We start from the raw sequence: 18,332 nt of genomic DNA, 5'->3' as shown, positions 1-18,332 counted from the left end.
AGGTGCCACAAGTACTCCTTTTCTTTTTGCGAATACAGACTAACACGGCTGCTACTCTGAAACCACAGAAATAATGGCACTTTATATGATGCCTTCCATTTAATAATTTCAAACTGTTTGTTTTAAAAGAATGGATTAAACTTTATGCTTGGGTAAAGGAAGGCAGAGAGAATTTAAGTGACTTGCACAAGGTCACAGATTTAATTAGCAGCACTGCCGGGAAGTGAACCTTACTGACATAGGTAATTTTAAGAAATAAGGCCCCAGTTCAGGAAAACATTTAAACATCTGCTTAAGTCTATCCCTGTGCCAAAAAAAAAAAAAAAAAAGCACCTAAATACATATTTAAGTGAAAGTCCCATAGACCAGTGAAGTTTAAGTACATGCTTAAGTGCTTTGTTGAAGAGAGATGGATTTAAGCATGAGTTTAATTATAACAGTTTCAAGTGCTTGGCTGACTTGCTAGCCACCTAATTCCCCACTCATGCTATCATTTGTTCAGATGAACTGGTGTAAGTAAATGTAGGAGCCCTAGTGAAGACAAGGCTTCTCTGCAGTTTTGACTGGGGACTTGTCTACACAGCCCCACAGTGTGGACTATGGGGGTGTGAACTGCAGTGCTTATATGCACTCAAGCATGTAACTGCCCTGTGTTTGAAACAGGGCTATGTTAACGCTAACTAGGTACCTTTTCATTCGCGCTAGCAATGTCTACATAGGGCAGCTACAGCCCAATCCTTTAGTGCACAGTGCAATTCACACCTGTGTGGTCTGCAGTGGTAGGCTGTGTAGACAAGCCCTAATGTAATACAAAAGCCAGAAGAAACTGCCAGTGAGAAGGAACTGCGGTGTAGTCAGGCCTATCAAGGCCTTGTGCTCTATTAGTTTCTTGCTCTCATAAGAACACACACTCCCAATTCAGTTCTACTCTTCCAGGGCTGATTTGACATTCCAAATTGCATGATTTTCTGTAGTACACCTCTGTTCACGGAGGAAGAGGGAAGGAAACCTCTGAAACATTGTAGGCGGTCTAGCCTGTAAAATTTCTTCCCCCAAACCGCCACTATTCTCTTTGTATAACAAAATCTATCCAGGTTTTTCAACTAGTTGTGTGTCATTTAAGATTGCTCTTACACAGAAATTATTCAGGTATCCTCCTTCTCAATTACACCTTGGGAATTTGGGTTCTGAAAGCTTTCATTGTGGCATCCCAGGATTTGTTACAATTCAGGGTAAATATGCATAATAGCAGTCATCAAACTTCTCCCTCCCCCCCCCCCCCCCCGAAAAAATGCCTCTAGCTCTCTTCCACACTGCGATTTCAGCATGAAACACCCTCCTTCAATTGATCCGTAAGGCCTCTAACGTATTCCTCCGAGATCCACTTCTCCCATAAGGACTGCAATAAGCTAGCCAACTAATAATGGCAAGGCTGAGGAACGGTTGAGTATCACTGAAGTAATATATATAATGAGTATAAATATTGGACATATTTCAGTGGCTGCCCTGCCTCCATCTTCACGTGACAAAAAGAATGACAAAACTAATGAAGATACATAACTATCACCACTCAGACAGATTGGCTTGTGTTCCACTCCTCTACTCTTCATCTGTTTTTGTTTTATTAGATTGTAAATGCTAAGGCAGAGATTTTCTTACTATGTATTAATGCAGCATCCAGCACAGTGGTGTCCTAATCCTGGCACCCTGACCGGGCACTACTACAATACAAACAACAAGCAAATCCTAAATTCAGCTCATTATTCAATGTTCCATCCTTACTTGGGCATAACTTCCATTGACTTCACTGTAAAATAATCTCACAGTAGGGAAGTCTCTTAATATGTTACGAGCAATCACTTGGGTGTTGATGAGATGCGATTTTACAAGATTGTGTTTGAGTAACATAATGTTTAATACACATACCGATAATCACAGTGACATCTTAAATATCTAGCTGATATAGCCAGTGAAACTCATGGCTGGGCTGCAGAATTATTTTATAATTTGGATAATCCTGAAGACCACTGTTCTGATTCAGAAAACAAACTAATTTGGATAGCTGATTACTTAAATCACAAAGTAGACTGATGCTTTCACTCACGTGGATCATCCTCCTATCTAAGATACTTATATGGCCCCATTACCATCATATGATGAGCACCCAACAATCTTCAATGTATTCAAACCCCAGAAGGTATGGAAGTACTATCATTCCCAGTTTACAGAAGGAAGACTGAGGGACATAGAGACTAAGGGTCAGTTTTTTAAATGAATTTAGGGGCCTAACTCCCACTGAAATCAAGGTAATTAGGCACCTATGTTTAAAAATCCTGGCCCTAAATGACTTGCCTGAAGTCACAAAAAATATCTGTGGCAGAGCAGGAAATTGAATCCAGGTCCTCAGAGTTCCAGGCTAGCACCCTAACCAATAGGCCAATCTTCTGAGGGCCTGTATGTTTAAGGCTGATGATACAGAGTCCACCAGTTGCAATCCAGGCACCCCATCTGCCTCCCTGTGGGGAGGCAGATTTACATGATCTGTGTGGAGGAAGGGGAGAGAACGCTTGGAGCAGAGCACTGAACAACATATGTGCTGGAACTAGGGGTGCAGGGGGTGCTGTTGCATCCCCTGGCTTGAAGTGGCTCCCGTCATATACAGGGTTTATAGTTTGGTTCAATGGCTCTCAGCACCCCTACTATAAAAATTGTTCCAGCATGCTTGCTGAACAATAGCCAAGTTTTAAAACACATTATAAGGCTTATCAGCATTGTTCTGCAGAGTCCCACTTGGCGGTTTCATTGAATGTAAAACAAAAAATAATATTTACTAAATGGAACCAATGAAGCATACCTAAGGCTTTGTCTACACTATGCACCTTTTAGTGACACGGCTGTGCCACTACAGCCATGCCGCTAAAAGACGCATAGTGTAGCTGTTGTTTGTCGGCGGGAGAAAGCTCTCACGCCAACAAAAATCTTCCACCCCCCAGGAGCGGCAGCAGCTTTGTTGGCAGGAAAGTGCTCTTTTTTTTTAAAAAAAACACCTTGAACAACAAATGTTTTGCTAACGAAGTTTCGATGTACACAAAATCTAAGGCTGTGCAAGCAGCAGAAACTAAATGGCATTTGTATGGACTCTACCATAAAAGGGCACCAGTATTTCCCTCTCCTACTGTCACCACAAACTTTGCTTGAGTTTTCAGGCTGGATCGCTGGTTGTCTGACCCTATCTCCATGAGATCCAGAGGATCAGCAGAACCCATTTTGATTCATTTTCTCAGAGGAATTTTGATGCTTCCTTTTGCAACATGGCTTTAAAACTCTCTTAACTGCCCCATCTGTTAAGACCACATTGGATTTGATGTGGGGGAACAATGGCCTTGCAAGACACCAGGATCCAAGTAAGTGGCAACACAAAAAAGGGAAGAAACAAACTTTAAGACTTGTGGCAGTTGTTACATACTGACTAGTGACAAAATAGTACATCCTCACTAGCAAGGTATATGACAGTCTGAACAAGAACGTCCCAGAAATATTCCAGTTTGTGAAAACAATTTTAAAATTACATCATTCCTTCAGGGTTCAAAAACAAAACACATTAATCTTTTCTTGAATGTGTGGTATGTATAAATTGGCACCTAGTTCTGTTGAGATAAAAAAAGTTCTTTAGGGATAAATTATCTTTGATGGAATGGAGTAGTTGTTCAATACAAAAAGTTTAAGGGATAAAGTTTAATTTTTGAATTAAGGCCTTGATTCAGCAATATGTGCCTAATGTTAAGAATGTGAGTAGTACTATTGACATTAATGGAACTATTCATGTGCTTAATGTTAGGCTTCTGCTGAATTACCTTGTTTATCTGGGGCGTATACAAGATTTAGATGAAAATTTAAATATCAAGATTTCAAAGTGACCAGCTTTATTTTGAAACTCTTTCTGAGGAAAGGAAAAAGTAGCCTAAGAGAGTCTAACAACTACATCTATTTTGAAAGAATATGAATATATCACCTGCCTTTCGTCTGAGGAACTCAAGGAGTTTTACAAACTTCACAGCACCCTTGAGAAATGGGTATCATCATATCTATTTTACACACAAGAGGCAGCATCAGAAACAAAAAAGGAATCCATTTGTTGGGGTTATCAGCCAGCCAATTCCTGCATGTTCACGTGCAAGTTCAGTGACGGAAGCCTGTAAAGACCAATGTGGTTTACACTAAATATCGTGAGAGCTTCCCTAAATCGTAAGATGACTGCAAAATAATTTCTCAAAGAAAAATAGTGGAAGTGGAAGAGTGGAAGGCTCATCCCTGGAAAACCTAGAATTAGACTGGACAAAGCAGTAGAAAATAACTGAAGAGAACAGTCCTGCATCAGTGAGTTGATCAGTTATAGGACATAAGTTTTTTTTTCCTTGCATCTCTAATTGCTATTAAAATTCTCTAGGATTCTGGGGAAGAAAGGAAGAAGCTTTGGTTCAGTGCTGCATAAATGCAAGTCTGAAGCAGTTACAATTCCATGTTAAAATGTCAGTTAATATGCTCAAAAATACATGCAGATTTCTGACAAAGAGTCATTCCCACTCCATTATAAACTAGCTCAACGGAAGCCCAGATTATTTCAGCTAATAAAAAATTTTGATAACTTTTTTTTTTAAACCTTGTCAGATCAGGTTGGCTTCATGCATCAGTTTAATAGCCTCTCCCCAGCAGCCCTTGCGTAAACCCCCTTTCGCTGTGGGATGTGTTGAAAGATAAAGGAGCCTGAAGCAGTTCCCATACTGACTTTTTGATAAATGCAATAATCAGCTTGCAGTTGTTTCACAACATCAATGGCATTAAACTATCAAAAGATGTTCTTCAACAATGGGGATTACACAGTCATCTTTCTTCTTAATAGAATACCTTGTAATGAAAATATTTGTTTTTGACCGCAAAAGGCTAGAAACCATGCAAAAAGTACAGACTCACAATTAATGCTCTAATGGAGGTATCTGTTTCTTATCCAATAGGAGCCCTGAGTCACATCTTCATAAACATGTTCTAGGTTACCTCAAAATGTAGTAATACATAAAGCAATCCTATGATTTAACACGCATGTTGTCATTCTCATAAGACACGTCCCTTCCTCAGGAAGCCAATTCCTTAGGAATATGCAGGATGCTATCCCAAACTTATACAGCTGCTGTTCATTAACATAAATCTTTTTTCAAATAGGGACCTTGGACATCAGACATTTCCAAATTTCATTCTCTCCCCCCTACAGAATTTGTATAGCGAGTACAGAAAAGAAAACCACAGTATTTAAATTCCAATCTAGAGCAACTGGCAATGTCTCAGGGTTTAATATAGATTAGTTCCTAAAATCCTCATCTCAAGGACTATTCCCTCCCAAGGCTCCAAATGGAGTTAAGATAAGATAGCACATGATGTAGGACTGGTTTGGTCAGTTCTGGCCCAAAATGCCTTTTGAAGTTAAGTAACATCTCCCATAGATCACTCGGTTTTACTTCTATTCCATGAAGTCTGAGAGTGCTCAGTTACAGCGAGACAAATCTTAATATTACAATTATATTAAAAACATCAAAAATAAATGCATCAGTTACAATCTTGGTTGTAATAACATCATGAAAAGCACCATAAATATTGGCACTCTCAGTACAGAGGTTAAGATTGATCTGAAGAATGATCTTCCTCTCACTCCTGAAGATGGTTTCTCTAGATCAGGGTTGAGTCATGTCTTCCAGGCTCACCCATTGCAACCGCCCATAATTTATCTGATCTTTAACGAGAGACCTTCATTCTTCAGGACTACAATCCAGCACCTTTCACCAGTACTAATTTCACATGGAAAGCTTCAGAGGCAAACCAAAGATCTTAAAGTCTCCAACAAATCTACTGAAAAATGTGAATTTAAATAAAATGTCTCAGCTCCATACATAACTTAAATATTCCTCGCACAGAAGGGCAGCAATTTAATTTCATACCTGTTGTAAGAACTTGTTACTATACACAGAAACATGAATATTTTTCAATGGAAATAATTACTCATAGCAGCTGCAATTTGCAATATAAAGCATCAGACATGTGAAGTTATTCTGCCTTGCCACTGTATTAATTAATGGATGGGGAAAATGTGTTACAGTATCAACTTTCAAGAACTATAAGTTGATATTGAAATCCTACATCATACACTTTTACATTTAGGATATCATCAGAAGCCCATGATGAATTTATGGGCTAGTACTCCATCTAGAGCATTTATTTTCCAAATGTAAATCTCTGAAACGCAATTAATTCTCTAATGCTTCAGCAACTGAATTTCAGTGCATTACACTGGACTCAAATTTGTTTTTATTATAGCAGCAAGGGCTAGATTTTTTTTTTTTAAACGTCATTTTACCTTTGCAAGATTGGTCTCTCTCAAAGCACAGTGTTTTTTTTTTATAAACTGCTGGCTTCAGGTGCCTAAGTTTGCTTTGTACAGAGCATCTTCTTATACTAAACAAATTATTTTTCACTTTCCAAATTTCCATGAGAATGAACATCAAACTTCCTAATCATGGATAACTAAAAAACAAAGTAAAATAAAATACATGATATACAGGCCAAAATCATTAAATTTGGATGCCTAAAGTCAGGCTCCTGGATCCACATTTAGGCATCCAAATGAAAATGGCCTGATTTTCAGATGTGCTCAATGCCTGCAACTCCCAACAAAAGTAAAAATCTTCAGAACTACTTAATGAGTGTCAATGGGAGCTGCAGGTGTTCAGCACATATGGAAGAAAATTAAGCTATTCATTTATTTTGGGAGACTATATCTGGTACGTAGATGTTTAGCTTTAGGCATCCAATTTTGGACATAGCACTTTACATTGCACTTTCCTTCTTCAAAGAGCTGTCAAAACCACTCAGTCCTCTCAACAACCCTGTGAAATAAGTCATTAAATATTATCCTCATCTTTCAGAAAAAAGCAGATGGAGAAGCGACTTGCTTGAGGCCACACACAATATCTGTGTCACTGAAGGAAGTTCCTGCCTCTTTGTCCTGATCATTTGACCTTTTCTTTTCCGCCCCAAGAGGTGCTCCTCAGAAGAGATTCCAAAAGTACGCATAAGATTAACTCTGTTGTACAACAAAGCTGAAAGTACAATATTACCTGACATTCACCCCTAAACCCCAACTTTCCTGGTCCCATTTCCTCCACAATGACGAGGAATTAGGACTTGATCCGTATGGTCTGTTTATTCCACCTCTGCAGTCTCCTTTCCATCTGGAACGAGGCTCCTGTGTCTTGTCCTATTCTGAGCCCTGCCAAACATGGGGGAAGAGGAAAAATTATTTAGACCTTGTCTACACTGGCAAGTTTCTGCGCAGTAAAGCATCTTTCTGCATTGTAACTCCCTAGGTGTACATGCTGCCAAGCCACTTAGTGCGCAGAAACTTCACAGTTGCAGCGCTGTAAAAAAAAAAAAAAAAAAAAAAAAAAGAAAGAAAAAGAAAAAAAAAACCCACCACCAACAGATGAGAGGCATACAGCTTTCTGTGCCGGGGGTACAGCACCGCGGTGCCAGTGTAGACACCCAGGTCAATTACAGCGCTGCGATTGGCCTCCGGGAGATGTCCCACAAAGCTTGCTCTTGCCTCTCTGGTCATCGGTTTGAATTCTACTGCCCTGCCCTCAGGTGACCAACCATCATCCCCATCCCGTAAATTCCTTTGGAATTTTGAAAGCCCCCTTCCCGTTTGCTCGGTGACACGTGCAGTGGTCTCAGCACATCTTTCCAGGTGGCGATGCCTGCTCCATGCACCAGGGATCCCCCGCTTAGAGCAATGCTGAGCTGCTGGACCTCATCAGCATTGGGGGAGAGGAGGCTGTCCAGTCCCAGCTGCGCTCCAGCCATATGAATTATGATACCTATGGACAGATTTCATGATGCATGACAGAAAGGGGCCATGACCGCGACACAAAGCAGTGCAGGGTCAAAGTGAAGGAGCTACGGAACGCCTACCACAGGGCGCGGGAGGCAAACGGCTGCTCCGGTGCTGCCACACAAACTGCTGGTTCTACTAAGAGCTGTGGTTTTTGGTTTGTTTCTATGCTCCGGTGGTTGTTTTTTTAATAAAAGAATTGTGCTTGTTTGAAAGCAATCTTTATTCTATTAATTGAAAAGAAACAGAGCCCTGCAAAGCAACAGGCAATTTTCTAAAACCTTCATAGTGCATCGTCTGCACCCGTCACAATCACCTCCTAGCATTACAAGCACTGCATGCAGAGCATAGCAACAAATATTTGTGGCTTTCAGCTTAAAACTGCTGCCTCAAGGCATCCCTGTTCCTTATGGCCCCGCACTGCACCCCTCTAATAGCTCTGGTCTCTGGCTGTTCAAATTCAGCCTCCAAGTGTTCAGCCTCAGTGGTCCAGCCCTGAGTGAAGCTTTCACCCTTCCCTTCACAAATATTATGGAGTATACAACACATGGCTATAAGCATAGGACTATTGTCATTGGCCAGGGCCACCTTCCCATATAGGCAGCGCCAGCGGGTCTTTAAACAGCCAAAAGCAAACTCAACAGTCATTCTGCACTTGCTCAGAGTGTTGTTGAACTGGTCCTTGCTGCTGTCAAGGTGCCCTGTGTTTGGCTTCGTAAGCCACGGCATTAAGGCATAGGCAGGGTCTCCCAGGATCATGATGGGCATTTCGACTTCCCCTCCAGTGATCTTCTGGTCTGGGAAGAAAGTCCCTGCTTGCAACTTCCTGAACAGGCCAGTGTTCCTAAAGATGCATCAGTCATGCACCTTTCCAGACCAGCCTGCATTAATATCCATGAAATGCCCACGCTGATCCACGTGCGCCTGGAGAAGCATAGAGAAATACCCCTTCCGATTAATGTACTCAGTGATCTGGTGCCAGAATTGGAACACGAGTGCCAAATATCTCCCCTCCACAGTTAGGGAAGCCCATTTGTGCAAAGCCATCCAGAATGTCACGCACGTTGCCCAGAGTCACGGTCTTTCGGAGCAGGATGCAATTAATGGCCCTGCACACTTCCATCAACACGAGTCCAACGGTCGACTTTCCCACTCCAAACTGGTTAGCGACCAATTGGTAGCAATCTGGAGCAGCCAGCTTCCACAGTGCAATCGCCATGCATTTCTCCAATGACAGGGCAGCTCTCACTCTCATGCCCTTGCGCCGCAGGGCTGGCTCATCACACAAACCCATGAACATGACTTTCCTCATCCAAAAGTTCTGCAGCCTCTGCCTGTCATCCCAGACGTGAATCACGATGTGGTCCCATCACTCAGTGCTTGTTTCCCAAACCCAAAAGCGGCATTGTACTGTGGTCAGCATCTCCGTGAATGCCACAAGCAATCTCGTGTTGCAGCTACTACACATGGCAAGATCAATGTCGCGCTCCTTTTGCCTTTGTAGTTTAAGGAATAACTCTGCTGCCACTCATGACGTGTTGGTCAGAGTGAGCAGCTTACTGGTCAACAGTTCGGGATCATTCCTGCAGCCCAAAGAGGCAAGACGCGCAATACACAAATCGTTGAAAAGTGAAGCCAAATGTGGACAGAAGCACAAGGATTGCTGGGATGCAAAGCAATGCGTCATGGGGCATTGGGACAGGACCCAGGATGCCTCCTGACCCCCCTCCGGCACTCTAACTCTGCCAGTGTAGACGTACCCTTAGTCAAAGGTTCAGCTGTGATTTATAGGCATCAGGATGAGCTATGGGAACAGGCCCCCAAGTGGTCTCCTTTCCTTGCCCTCCCCTCACCATAGGCTCTCCCACTTTCGGGCTTCTCATGCGTGACAGAGGGATGCACCCTTCAGCCCTCATCCCCAGGACAAAGCCCAAGGGAGTGACTGTCACCTGGGCCCAAGTGGCAGCTGCACATGCAGTCTCTCTATTATGCTCTCTGTTCTATACAGCTTCTTATACTACTTCTTATACTCATCACAGAAGTATCTGGACACCTTCCAGAAGTGCATTAAGCAACTAACACGTCCCGTGTGGTTCATTTTCTCCTTCATCTTTTCCCTGGGGGTAAAGCGCATGCGTGGGGTTAGGTTTTGGTAGAGCTTGTTTCCTCCCCATTTCCACCTGCAAATTCTCCTATCCCTCTGCCCCACTGCTGGGAGGCAAACTGAATTCTACACCCACAGGAGAGTTTATTAGCAGGGGGAAGGAGCTGATGACCTGACTCTGCAGCTGCTAGTCAACAGGACTAGTCTGCAGCTGCTAGTCAAAGTTCTGAGACAGTCAGGAGCAGGGGCCGGGATGGGGGCAAAGTTCTTAAGTGCCTCCCCACTCACAACAGCAGTCCTGGGTACAGCTGGCACTCATGCATCTGGAAAATGCCTATAATTCCATTGTCACATCTGCGAGCTGAGGGAGCAGAGGACCCAGACTCAAGGCTTAACCAGGCAACTGCAAATTCGACAATGCTATTTCTTACAAGTACAGTACAAGTCCACAAGGGGGTCTAACTCTCAGCAATTACGTATTACACAGGTGACCTGTATAACTTGACAAGAATTCTGTTCTTAATTATTTTTCAAAGTCTGTGCACTACATTTATTACTGTAGTCTTGCCTAAACCTTCAAACTATTTTTATGAGGCCCTGAACAAGAATAATTTAGGGTCAAGTTAAACTTGATAAATGGGATTATATCCAGTACAAAACCTTAAACCTTACACCCCAGCAAGTCCCAATTATCAGGGAGAACACAGGCCTGGGACATTGCTGGTTTAATAAATGTGGGAACAATGCCATCGAGATAAGGATTTGCCTATATTAAATATTTATCAATCATGCCCTAATTGGAAGCAATCTGTTTTGATGTCCTTTTTACCCACAATTTGCACTTTAAATCCAGGCACAAATGCTTACGTTTTTAAATGATAGCACAACCATCCTTTTCAACTTTTTGAAGTGAAAACAAGGATGATCTACAGCACCCAAAGTGGTATATATAGAACCATGGAAAGGTTTCCACATCACCTTTCAAATGCAGGTGAGCCAATGCAGACCACCACTTAAATAAGAACATACACCCAGACTGCAGGAAGAGAAAAGAAAAGAACAACATTCTATTCTAGCCAAAACAGACCAGAAGCTTTACATGGCTCCCGTGATGGGCGATGATGATTAACTTTTTTTAAAAAAAAAGTCTATTAAGACAATGAAGTTTCCTGCTACATTCTTTGATGTATAGAGAGCACTCCATAAGGGGCCTCACTGTGACCCTGATTCAAACTATTTAATCATGTGCCTAACTTAAGCACATGAACAGTTAGTTTGTTAATGGAACTACTCATGTACTGTAATTTTAGGTGAGTGCTAAAGTACCTTTGTAAACTGAGGCCTACATTAAAAGAATATTTAATTTGCATGCAAATAAAGTTATGCAAACAAAGGGTCTAATCCTACAAAATGCACTGGGTGTTCTACTTACTACCATAAGCAGTCCTAATGACTTCAACACAACTTACTATTACGTGTAGTGCTCACTACTTCAAGTTGTCCTGTTGTCATCAATAGGACCATTCCCAAGAGAGAGCACTAATACCTAATAGGGTTTGCAGGATTGATCCCTAAATGTAAACCAGTCTTCAGAATCATCAAATAATCAACTGTTTATTAGATCTATTTACAATTCGAAAGGTAAGTTAAATAAACAAAATGCTGTTACCTCCATTACTAACACATCCAAGATTACTAAAACTGAAAGGATTTAGAACAAAAAATTGTTGTTTACTTGTAACCATCAATACTCTGCATTTACTTTTTGCATTTTCCTTAGATTTTACTACATAAACTGTTCTTGGATCTATGCACCAGCCCTGATGCTCTTGGTATTTGAGCTGGAAATGCTGCAAGGAAATTACTAAATCTAAAAAAAAACCAAACAAACAAACAAAAAAACCTGTCTGCTCTGGAACTTAAAACAATTAATCAAGACATATATGTCTAATATTAAGCTTTAAAAAGTTACGTTTTGAACCTGACCAGATAGCCTCTTTAAAGCCAAATAAATAAATCTTGCATCAGATTTATACTGGCAACAAGAGTTGCAGAAATAAAGGCACAATCCTGCAATCCTTAAGGTTTGTCTACATGCTACTTTTATTCTGAATGAGAGTGTCAACACAGGAGTTTAATGCAGTTTAACTAATCTGATTTAAATTCACTTTCCTGAGGCTGGTCTAGAAAATTTGATAGAACCAGGTACATCACCCAGGGGGTGTGAAAAACCCACACTCTTGAAAGATGTAGTTAAGCCAACCTATGTCCCCATGTAGACAGCACTAAGCCGATAGAAAAATTCTTCCGCCAACCTAGTTATCACCTCACGGGGAGGTGGATTACCTACATGGAAAGGAGAACCCCTCGCATCTGTGTAGGAAGTATCTACACTGAAGTGCTACATTTCAAGTGTAGACAAGCCCTGGGTGTCCCCAGATAGACATGTCCAACTCTCATAAGTAATCCTTGTTCATGTGAATAGTCCCAAGGACTTCAATAGGATTACTTGTGTGAGTAAAGGTCAAAGGATTCTACCAGGTGTACCCTGATTTCTACAGTGCTTTGCTCATTAGCAAGAGTGGAGAAAGGAACCTTTATTTTTTTTTAGTAAGAATAATTCTGTTTTTTCTAACTACACATAATCAGAGTGCAGAAAAAAAGTAATGTTCAGATGTCAGAGAAATATTCCAATTTATTACCTGTGACCATGTCTTCCATTCTAAATGGCATGTACTGAAACCAGAGGTTGTTCAGGTCTGGATATCCTCTTAAACAAGGTAAATCAACTCTACTATTAATGCGTTTTAAATACCTATTCACCCAACAAAAACTGAATTGATCAGAACAGAGTGTTAAGAAAATTTATCCTCTTACAGAAAGAATATATACTTTTCATCTGCTAGTGTGTTTTAATACTAAATACACACTCATTTCCTGTTAGAATTACTCATTTCTAACCATTCAAGAATAAAACATCACACAAAAGCATTTAAAAAAAAATAAGCAAATGTTCACAAGTTAACCTCCTAGATGTTGGAAGTGAATTTTTTCTTTTGATATAAATATTGTCTCACACTGCAGGTTTGAGCCTATGTATCTAGACTGAATGGGAAAAGTGCACTACACCATCAAACATGGGGGATGTAATGGACGAGATTCATAAAGAAGTGGGCATATTAGCACCTGAGCTGAGCCACTTCTGAATATATAAAGGGCAACACCAAGGGCTATGCATGGAGGATAAAGGGTCCAATCCTACAAAATGCTAGAGTGACCCTGTGAAGCGCTAAGCAACCTCAACTTCTACTAAAATAATATATGTGTTGAGGGTGCTCAACAGTTCCCAGTAGTTTATAGGGTGGGGTCCAGTGTTTGTTTAACTTTTGGGAGGGTGGAAGATTTGCACGTGAATGCAAGTATTAACCAGATGTGATGTTTCTGTCTCCATCGTCTCACCTCCAGCCAAACAATTGCACAAAGCCCAAGTCTGTCCCACCATCACCAAAACGCCACTCACCAGAACCAAATAAAGGCCCCAGTCTTGTTCCCACTTAAGTCAGTGGCAAAATCATCTTTGACTTCTTGTTGAAGATCAGTCCCTAAACTCCCATAGAATCTTCTTGTGCCATGTATTTCCTGGTCTAACTGAGTAATCAGAGATTTCCCCACACCATGGCACTCCTGTAGCTCAGTTCCAAAATAATATTTTAAATATCTGTGTTAGAACAGTCTCATACCACCACCCTCCTCTGGTTCCTACCATTCACCGATCTAGTTCCACAAGGCTATCAAGCACCAAGCCAGCTTCAAGCAATAGGCCAGGAGAAAATTCACCACCACTCCTTTCTGTGTCAAAAAAGATACTTCAAAACATTGCTCCACCTAACCACGTTGTACTGGTGCCAGGCAGCTTCACTGGGAATTATCAGAGCTTTGTTTAAAATTTATCAGGCATATTTCTGAAAGTCAAGAGAATTTACACTGGGATTTGCACAGGCCTAACGGAGTTAAGGCAACCAAGTCCCATATACTTGCAGTGCCCTCAGGCCCCTTGAAAAATCCAAGCCTTAAAATAATATACCTGCACACCCATGTGTCTCTCTGTGTTTTCCCCCTAACCTTGGCTCCCAACAGCCATCGGGATAGGAATTGTCCACAACCATCTTTATCTGAACAAGTGGAAAAACAAGAAAAGGAACAAATGACAATGTGTTCAAAGCCGCCTCTGAAATACATGTTATCCTCAGAAGACTGAAATACAACATAATCAGAAACAGGATGAAGTCACAGCTGTGGCTGCAAATCAGGAACATACTTCCTTAAGTATGAAGCCTATGTAGTGGAATTGCGAAGTCTGCTATCTAAGAACAGAAGAAATTTACAAGTTCTACCTCTTTCCCCTCCAACCAGAGATGACAACCTAAATACACAACATTTCAACCAAGAAAACTGGGGACATACAAGAGGCAATTTTACCCTGTGTACAGCCAACCATTCCACTTCCTTTTTCAGTGTGGAGGCAATTTAATTTTACTGCTTTCAAGAAACTTCCTATTAGAAAGCTGTGGTTTCCAATGGATTTTTATTGCATTTTCCAAAGTTACATCATTGGAGCTGGGTATATTCCCAAGAGGGCTGAAGGGTCTAAAACTGTAAACTACTACAATAAATAATAATGAATATCATGGCTTATAAAACCTGTAATCTGAACACACAGACAAAAAAGAATTTTCACCTTATATAGTTACCTTTCAAAATCTGCACTTTTCATACTCCCCTTTGTTTGCCTGCCAAACATGTACAGCCACAGCCACCAATTAATAATATTAACCATATAAAATATATAAACAATAACTCAGAGCCAAAGGCATGATTTTACTTCGGCTCATTTCAGGCAATAAGAAAAACTTAATCTCAAGGAAAATACATCTTGCAAAAACACAGCAACCAACAATAGAATTGAAGTGATAAGCTACATAGAGACATCTATATTCTTCACAGTATTATTTAATTGCTGAGGGCCTCATGCACTTTACAACAGGTAGAAAGTAGAAAAAAAAAAAGGGGCATGGTCCTGCTGTCAATGAAATCAATAGACCGTCTGCATAGAATCCATGCCCTCAAAGAGATTATAATCTGAAGTCCCAATAATGCAGAAGGAGAAAGCACTCTCAACTCCAACTGGATCTGAGAAATGAAAATGCTCACAACTTCGTAGAGGATGTTCTACGTGCACATCTGGGGCCTCCTAGTAAAAATAGATATAGTCCAGTGTATTATCACTATGGATGCTGGCACGTCAGGATGACCTGGTTCTAGTGGATCTTTGGCAGAAGATCAGCATGTGTGTCACAAACTGGCAAGAGCTGGGTGCATGATGGAACAGGATTCTTTCCTCAGAGGACAGGGAACAAACTCATGTCAGTCTCCAACACTCCTTCCATCTGACTAACCTAAGCAGTGCCATAGGAAGCAGGATCTATGCTAGCACTCTCTGGGCGGGAGGTCATCAAGAGGATTGAAGACCTGATCTTGACAGATCCAAGTCCCATTGGTCTCAGTTCAAAAGGTGTTGTGGGTGCTCAGCACCTTTAAGAATTGGGCCCTAAATCTGGGGGAAAAAATGGAAAATACTGGATGAGCTTCCATGAGGGAAGGAGTAAGGGTGGGGAAAACCCTGCAATGCTTTTAACGTTTCTATTTTGTGTTAGTTTTCAGATCCAGGAAAGCAGCTTTAAAGCATATTTCTTATACAATACAAAAGACTTCTGTTGCCCAACTCGGGCAGGTTATTTGTGTCTGGCATAACCATGACTAGGTGTTAATTTACAATTATAAACTCATTATTATTATTATTACTGTTTAACAAACAAACCAGAGAACAACAACATGTGAAATCACACCTTCTGTATTACAGTATATATACACAGAAGGGAATAACTGTGATAATACAATATTCCTCTAATTACTACAACACAATGTAGTGGTTCACTGAACATAGACTTCATCTGAACTGGAGCTTTATAATGAAAAAGGAAAATCCAGATTATGAATTAGATGAATGCTCTAAAGTGACAGTACAAAAGAAAACTTACATGGGTTAATTTCTGATTGAATGAACTTTGATGGTTACTTTCAGATTTCTGGGTGGCTGCACAATAAGGTCATTTATGAGGGCTGTGTGAAATCTGTTATGAAATCCAACACCCTAGGATTAATTACAAACTTGAATCTCAACCTAGTTTTGTTGAAATCCAGATGCTTAGATACCATGGTGATGAGTACGGTATAAAATGTCTGGAATGAGAAATGCTGCTCTAAGCAGTCTTAAAAGTGGGGTGCATTCTCCTAGGAGGTACAAAGGAGAGAGAAAAGGGCACAAAAGATGCATAAATAAAGATGGGTAGGCCTTTAAAACAGGGCAAAGTTGCAGAATGGATGGGGGGGTAGAACACAAATTGATCCATTTTCTGAAAGTAGAGGACAAGCTTTCAAAAGTTTGAGAATGCTGGATTTGAGAGAAGTTGACAAAACTTTTAGAACAAACTTGGGTGATCCATAGTTTTGTATGGTTTACATGAAAAACTAGGTGAATCCAGATACCCATGCAAGCCAAAATCAAAGTTTTGATGAACTCTTGCAAACCAAATCTGGACATTTTACATCGTTTGTAAAATCCATAAAAATGGACACAACTGAATTTTTTTAAATGTTAATTAGTTAATGTCTCAACAGCACTTTTGAACATGAAAATCTCCAAGTATTTTTGTTTGAAGTTCAAGTAGATCATCCCACACAATGCAAGGGAAGCACAACAGAGGTTTGGGCTTGTGCACAGTTGTATTATTCATGTCTTGTTAAAATTATGGGACATCTGTGGGACTTTTTTTCCTCTTCCCCCCTCCAAACAAGAGTCATTTACGCTCAAACTAAGTAGCTAATGATCAAACAAGTGGAATAATGATCCTGATTGTCCTTTAACACGCTCACCATAGACATGAGTTCATGAGCAAGACAGACATGCAGCCTCATCAGACATCAGTAAATACTTTTGATCTTCCTTTGAAGAAACTATTCTCAGGATATTCAGAAGCCTGTGGTTTATTTTCGTGTGTGCAGGAGAGCAAGGCTGAAGAGAACACTCCCACACAGAGAAAGATCTCAGCAAAGCTATGCTTGTTAAACTATCCCTGAAGAAAAAGAGCAGGAAATTAGGAAGCGCTTACTGGGCTATATTAAGGGTACAGTTTTATTCTTCAATCCAGATTGTAATCTCTGTTGCCCATTCTACATTTCTTCTTCTTGAGTAGAGCTCCCATTGCTGTGTTTTGCTGTTTTGAATATAGCGTTATCTCTAACTCCACAGCAAAAATGATAATGGTGGGAACAGAGATGGACACATGTGGTTAGAAAGTTAATGTGCACTTAGAGGCCATAACAACTTTTTTAAGAAAAAAAATATTTTTTAAAAATAAAAACACTAAAATCCAAAAACCTGGTGGTTACTTCCTCCTATTTCACCTAGAACTATACATCTGACATTATAAAACCATTTGTTCCTTAAACTGGATTATCGAGGAGGAGATCAGATTAGCAAGAAGTTTTCAGAATACTTTATGCCACATTATTGGAGAGCACAAAGACATCACCACATAATTTATCACAATCTCTGCTTTAATAGAGCAATTCTACCTACCCCCACAAGGGGATAATCCGCATATTGCAAGTAGCACACTGGCAGATAAAAAGGAGAGTGGGAAGGTAGATTTAATCACAGAAGTCAGAGACGGAAAAAATCACATTAGATCCTATCAGCTCATTTTTGTCCACCTCTCTCTACAGAATTGTTCTCTATACTGTATTATAATGTTTTGTATACGGCAGCTTTGAAAAGATGTTTTAAACATGAATACATTTTGCCCAGTTAAGTAGCACTGCAAGAAACTATCCAGTGGATACAATTTTGTACAAATAATTACAATGTAACACTAACACCAATAGCCTGTCAAAGACAGTAGCCTGTACCAGCTTTTTCAGAAGGAAGTATAAGAAACCCTGTCGTAGGCAGTTATGGAATGACCTGCCCATAGGGAAAGATTCTGCTTAAGCCTAACCCTGATAAGTAAGAGTCTGGCTTATGCCCTGAAGTATGAAAGCATATATCCCTTCCAAAATTTTTTTAAAAAATATTTAATTTACAACCCTGGATATTCTTGTTATCCATACAAATCATAAAAATATAGGGTTGGAAGAAGGGACCTTGAGAGGTCATCAAGTCCATCTACCTGT

General features: G+C 40.5%; 2 protein-coding genes across 9 annotated transcripts in view; one reads left to right on the top strand and one right to left on the bottom strand.

Annotated features, from left to right (window-relative positions):
- CMSS1 (cms1 ribosomal small subunit homolog) overlaps positions 1-18,332 on the bottom strand; it is a 387,357-nt gene that overhangs the window by 199,866 nt on the left and 169,159 nt on the right. Inside the window, exon 1 of one of the 7 annotated variants that reach the window (XM_043511391.1) lies at positions 7,164-7,185. The exons of the other annotated variants lie outside the window; for them this stretch is intronic. Within the exon in view, the coding sequence (XP_043367326.1) occupies positions 7,164-7,170 (7 nt within the window). The 5' untranslated portion in view covers positions 7,171-7,185. Of the gene's footprint in view, positions 1-7,163; positions 7,186-18,332 lie in introns of those variants that run through there. 7 annotated transcript variants of the gene reach the window in all.
- The window catches only part of FILIP1L (filamin A interacting protein 1 like), a 287,759-nt gene that overhangs the window by 137,135 nt on the left and 132,292 nt on the right, over positions 1-18,332 (top strand). The window lies entirely within an intron of this gene.

Source organism: Dermochelys coriacea, chromosome 1 (assembly GCF_009764565.3).
Source record: "Dermochelys coriacea isolate rDerCor1 chromosome 1, rDerCor1.pri.v4, whole genome shotgun sequence".
Lineage (NCBI taxonomy): Eukaryota > Metazoa > Chordata > Testudines > Dermochelyidae > Dermochelys > Dermochelys coriacea.
The sequence above is the reverse complement of the archived record's forward strand: the minus strand, read 5'-3'. Positions and strand labels throughout refer to the sequence as shown.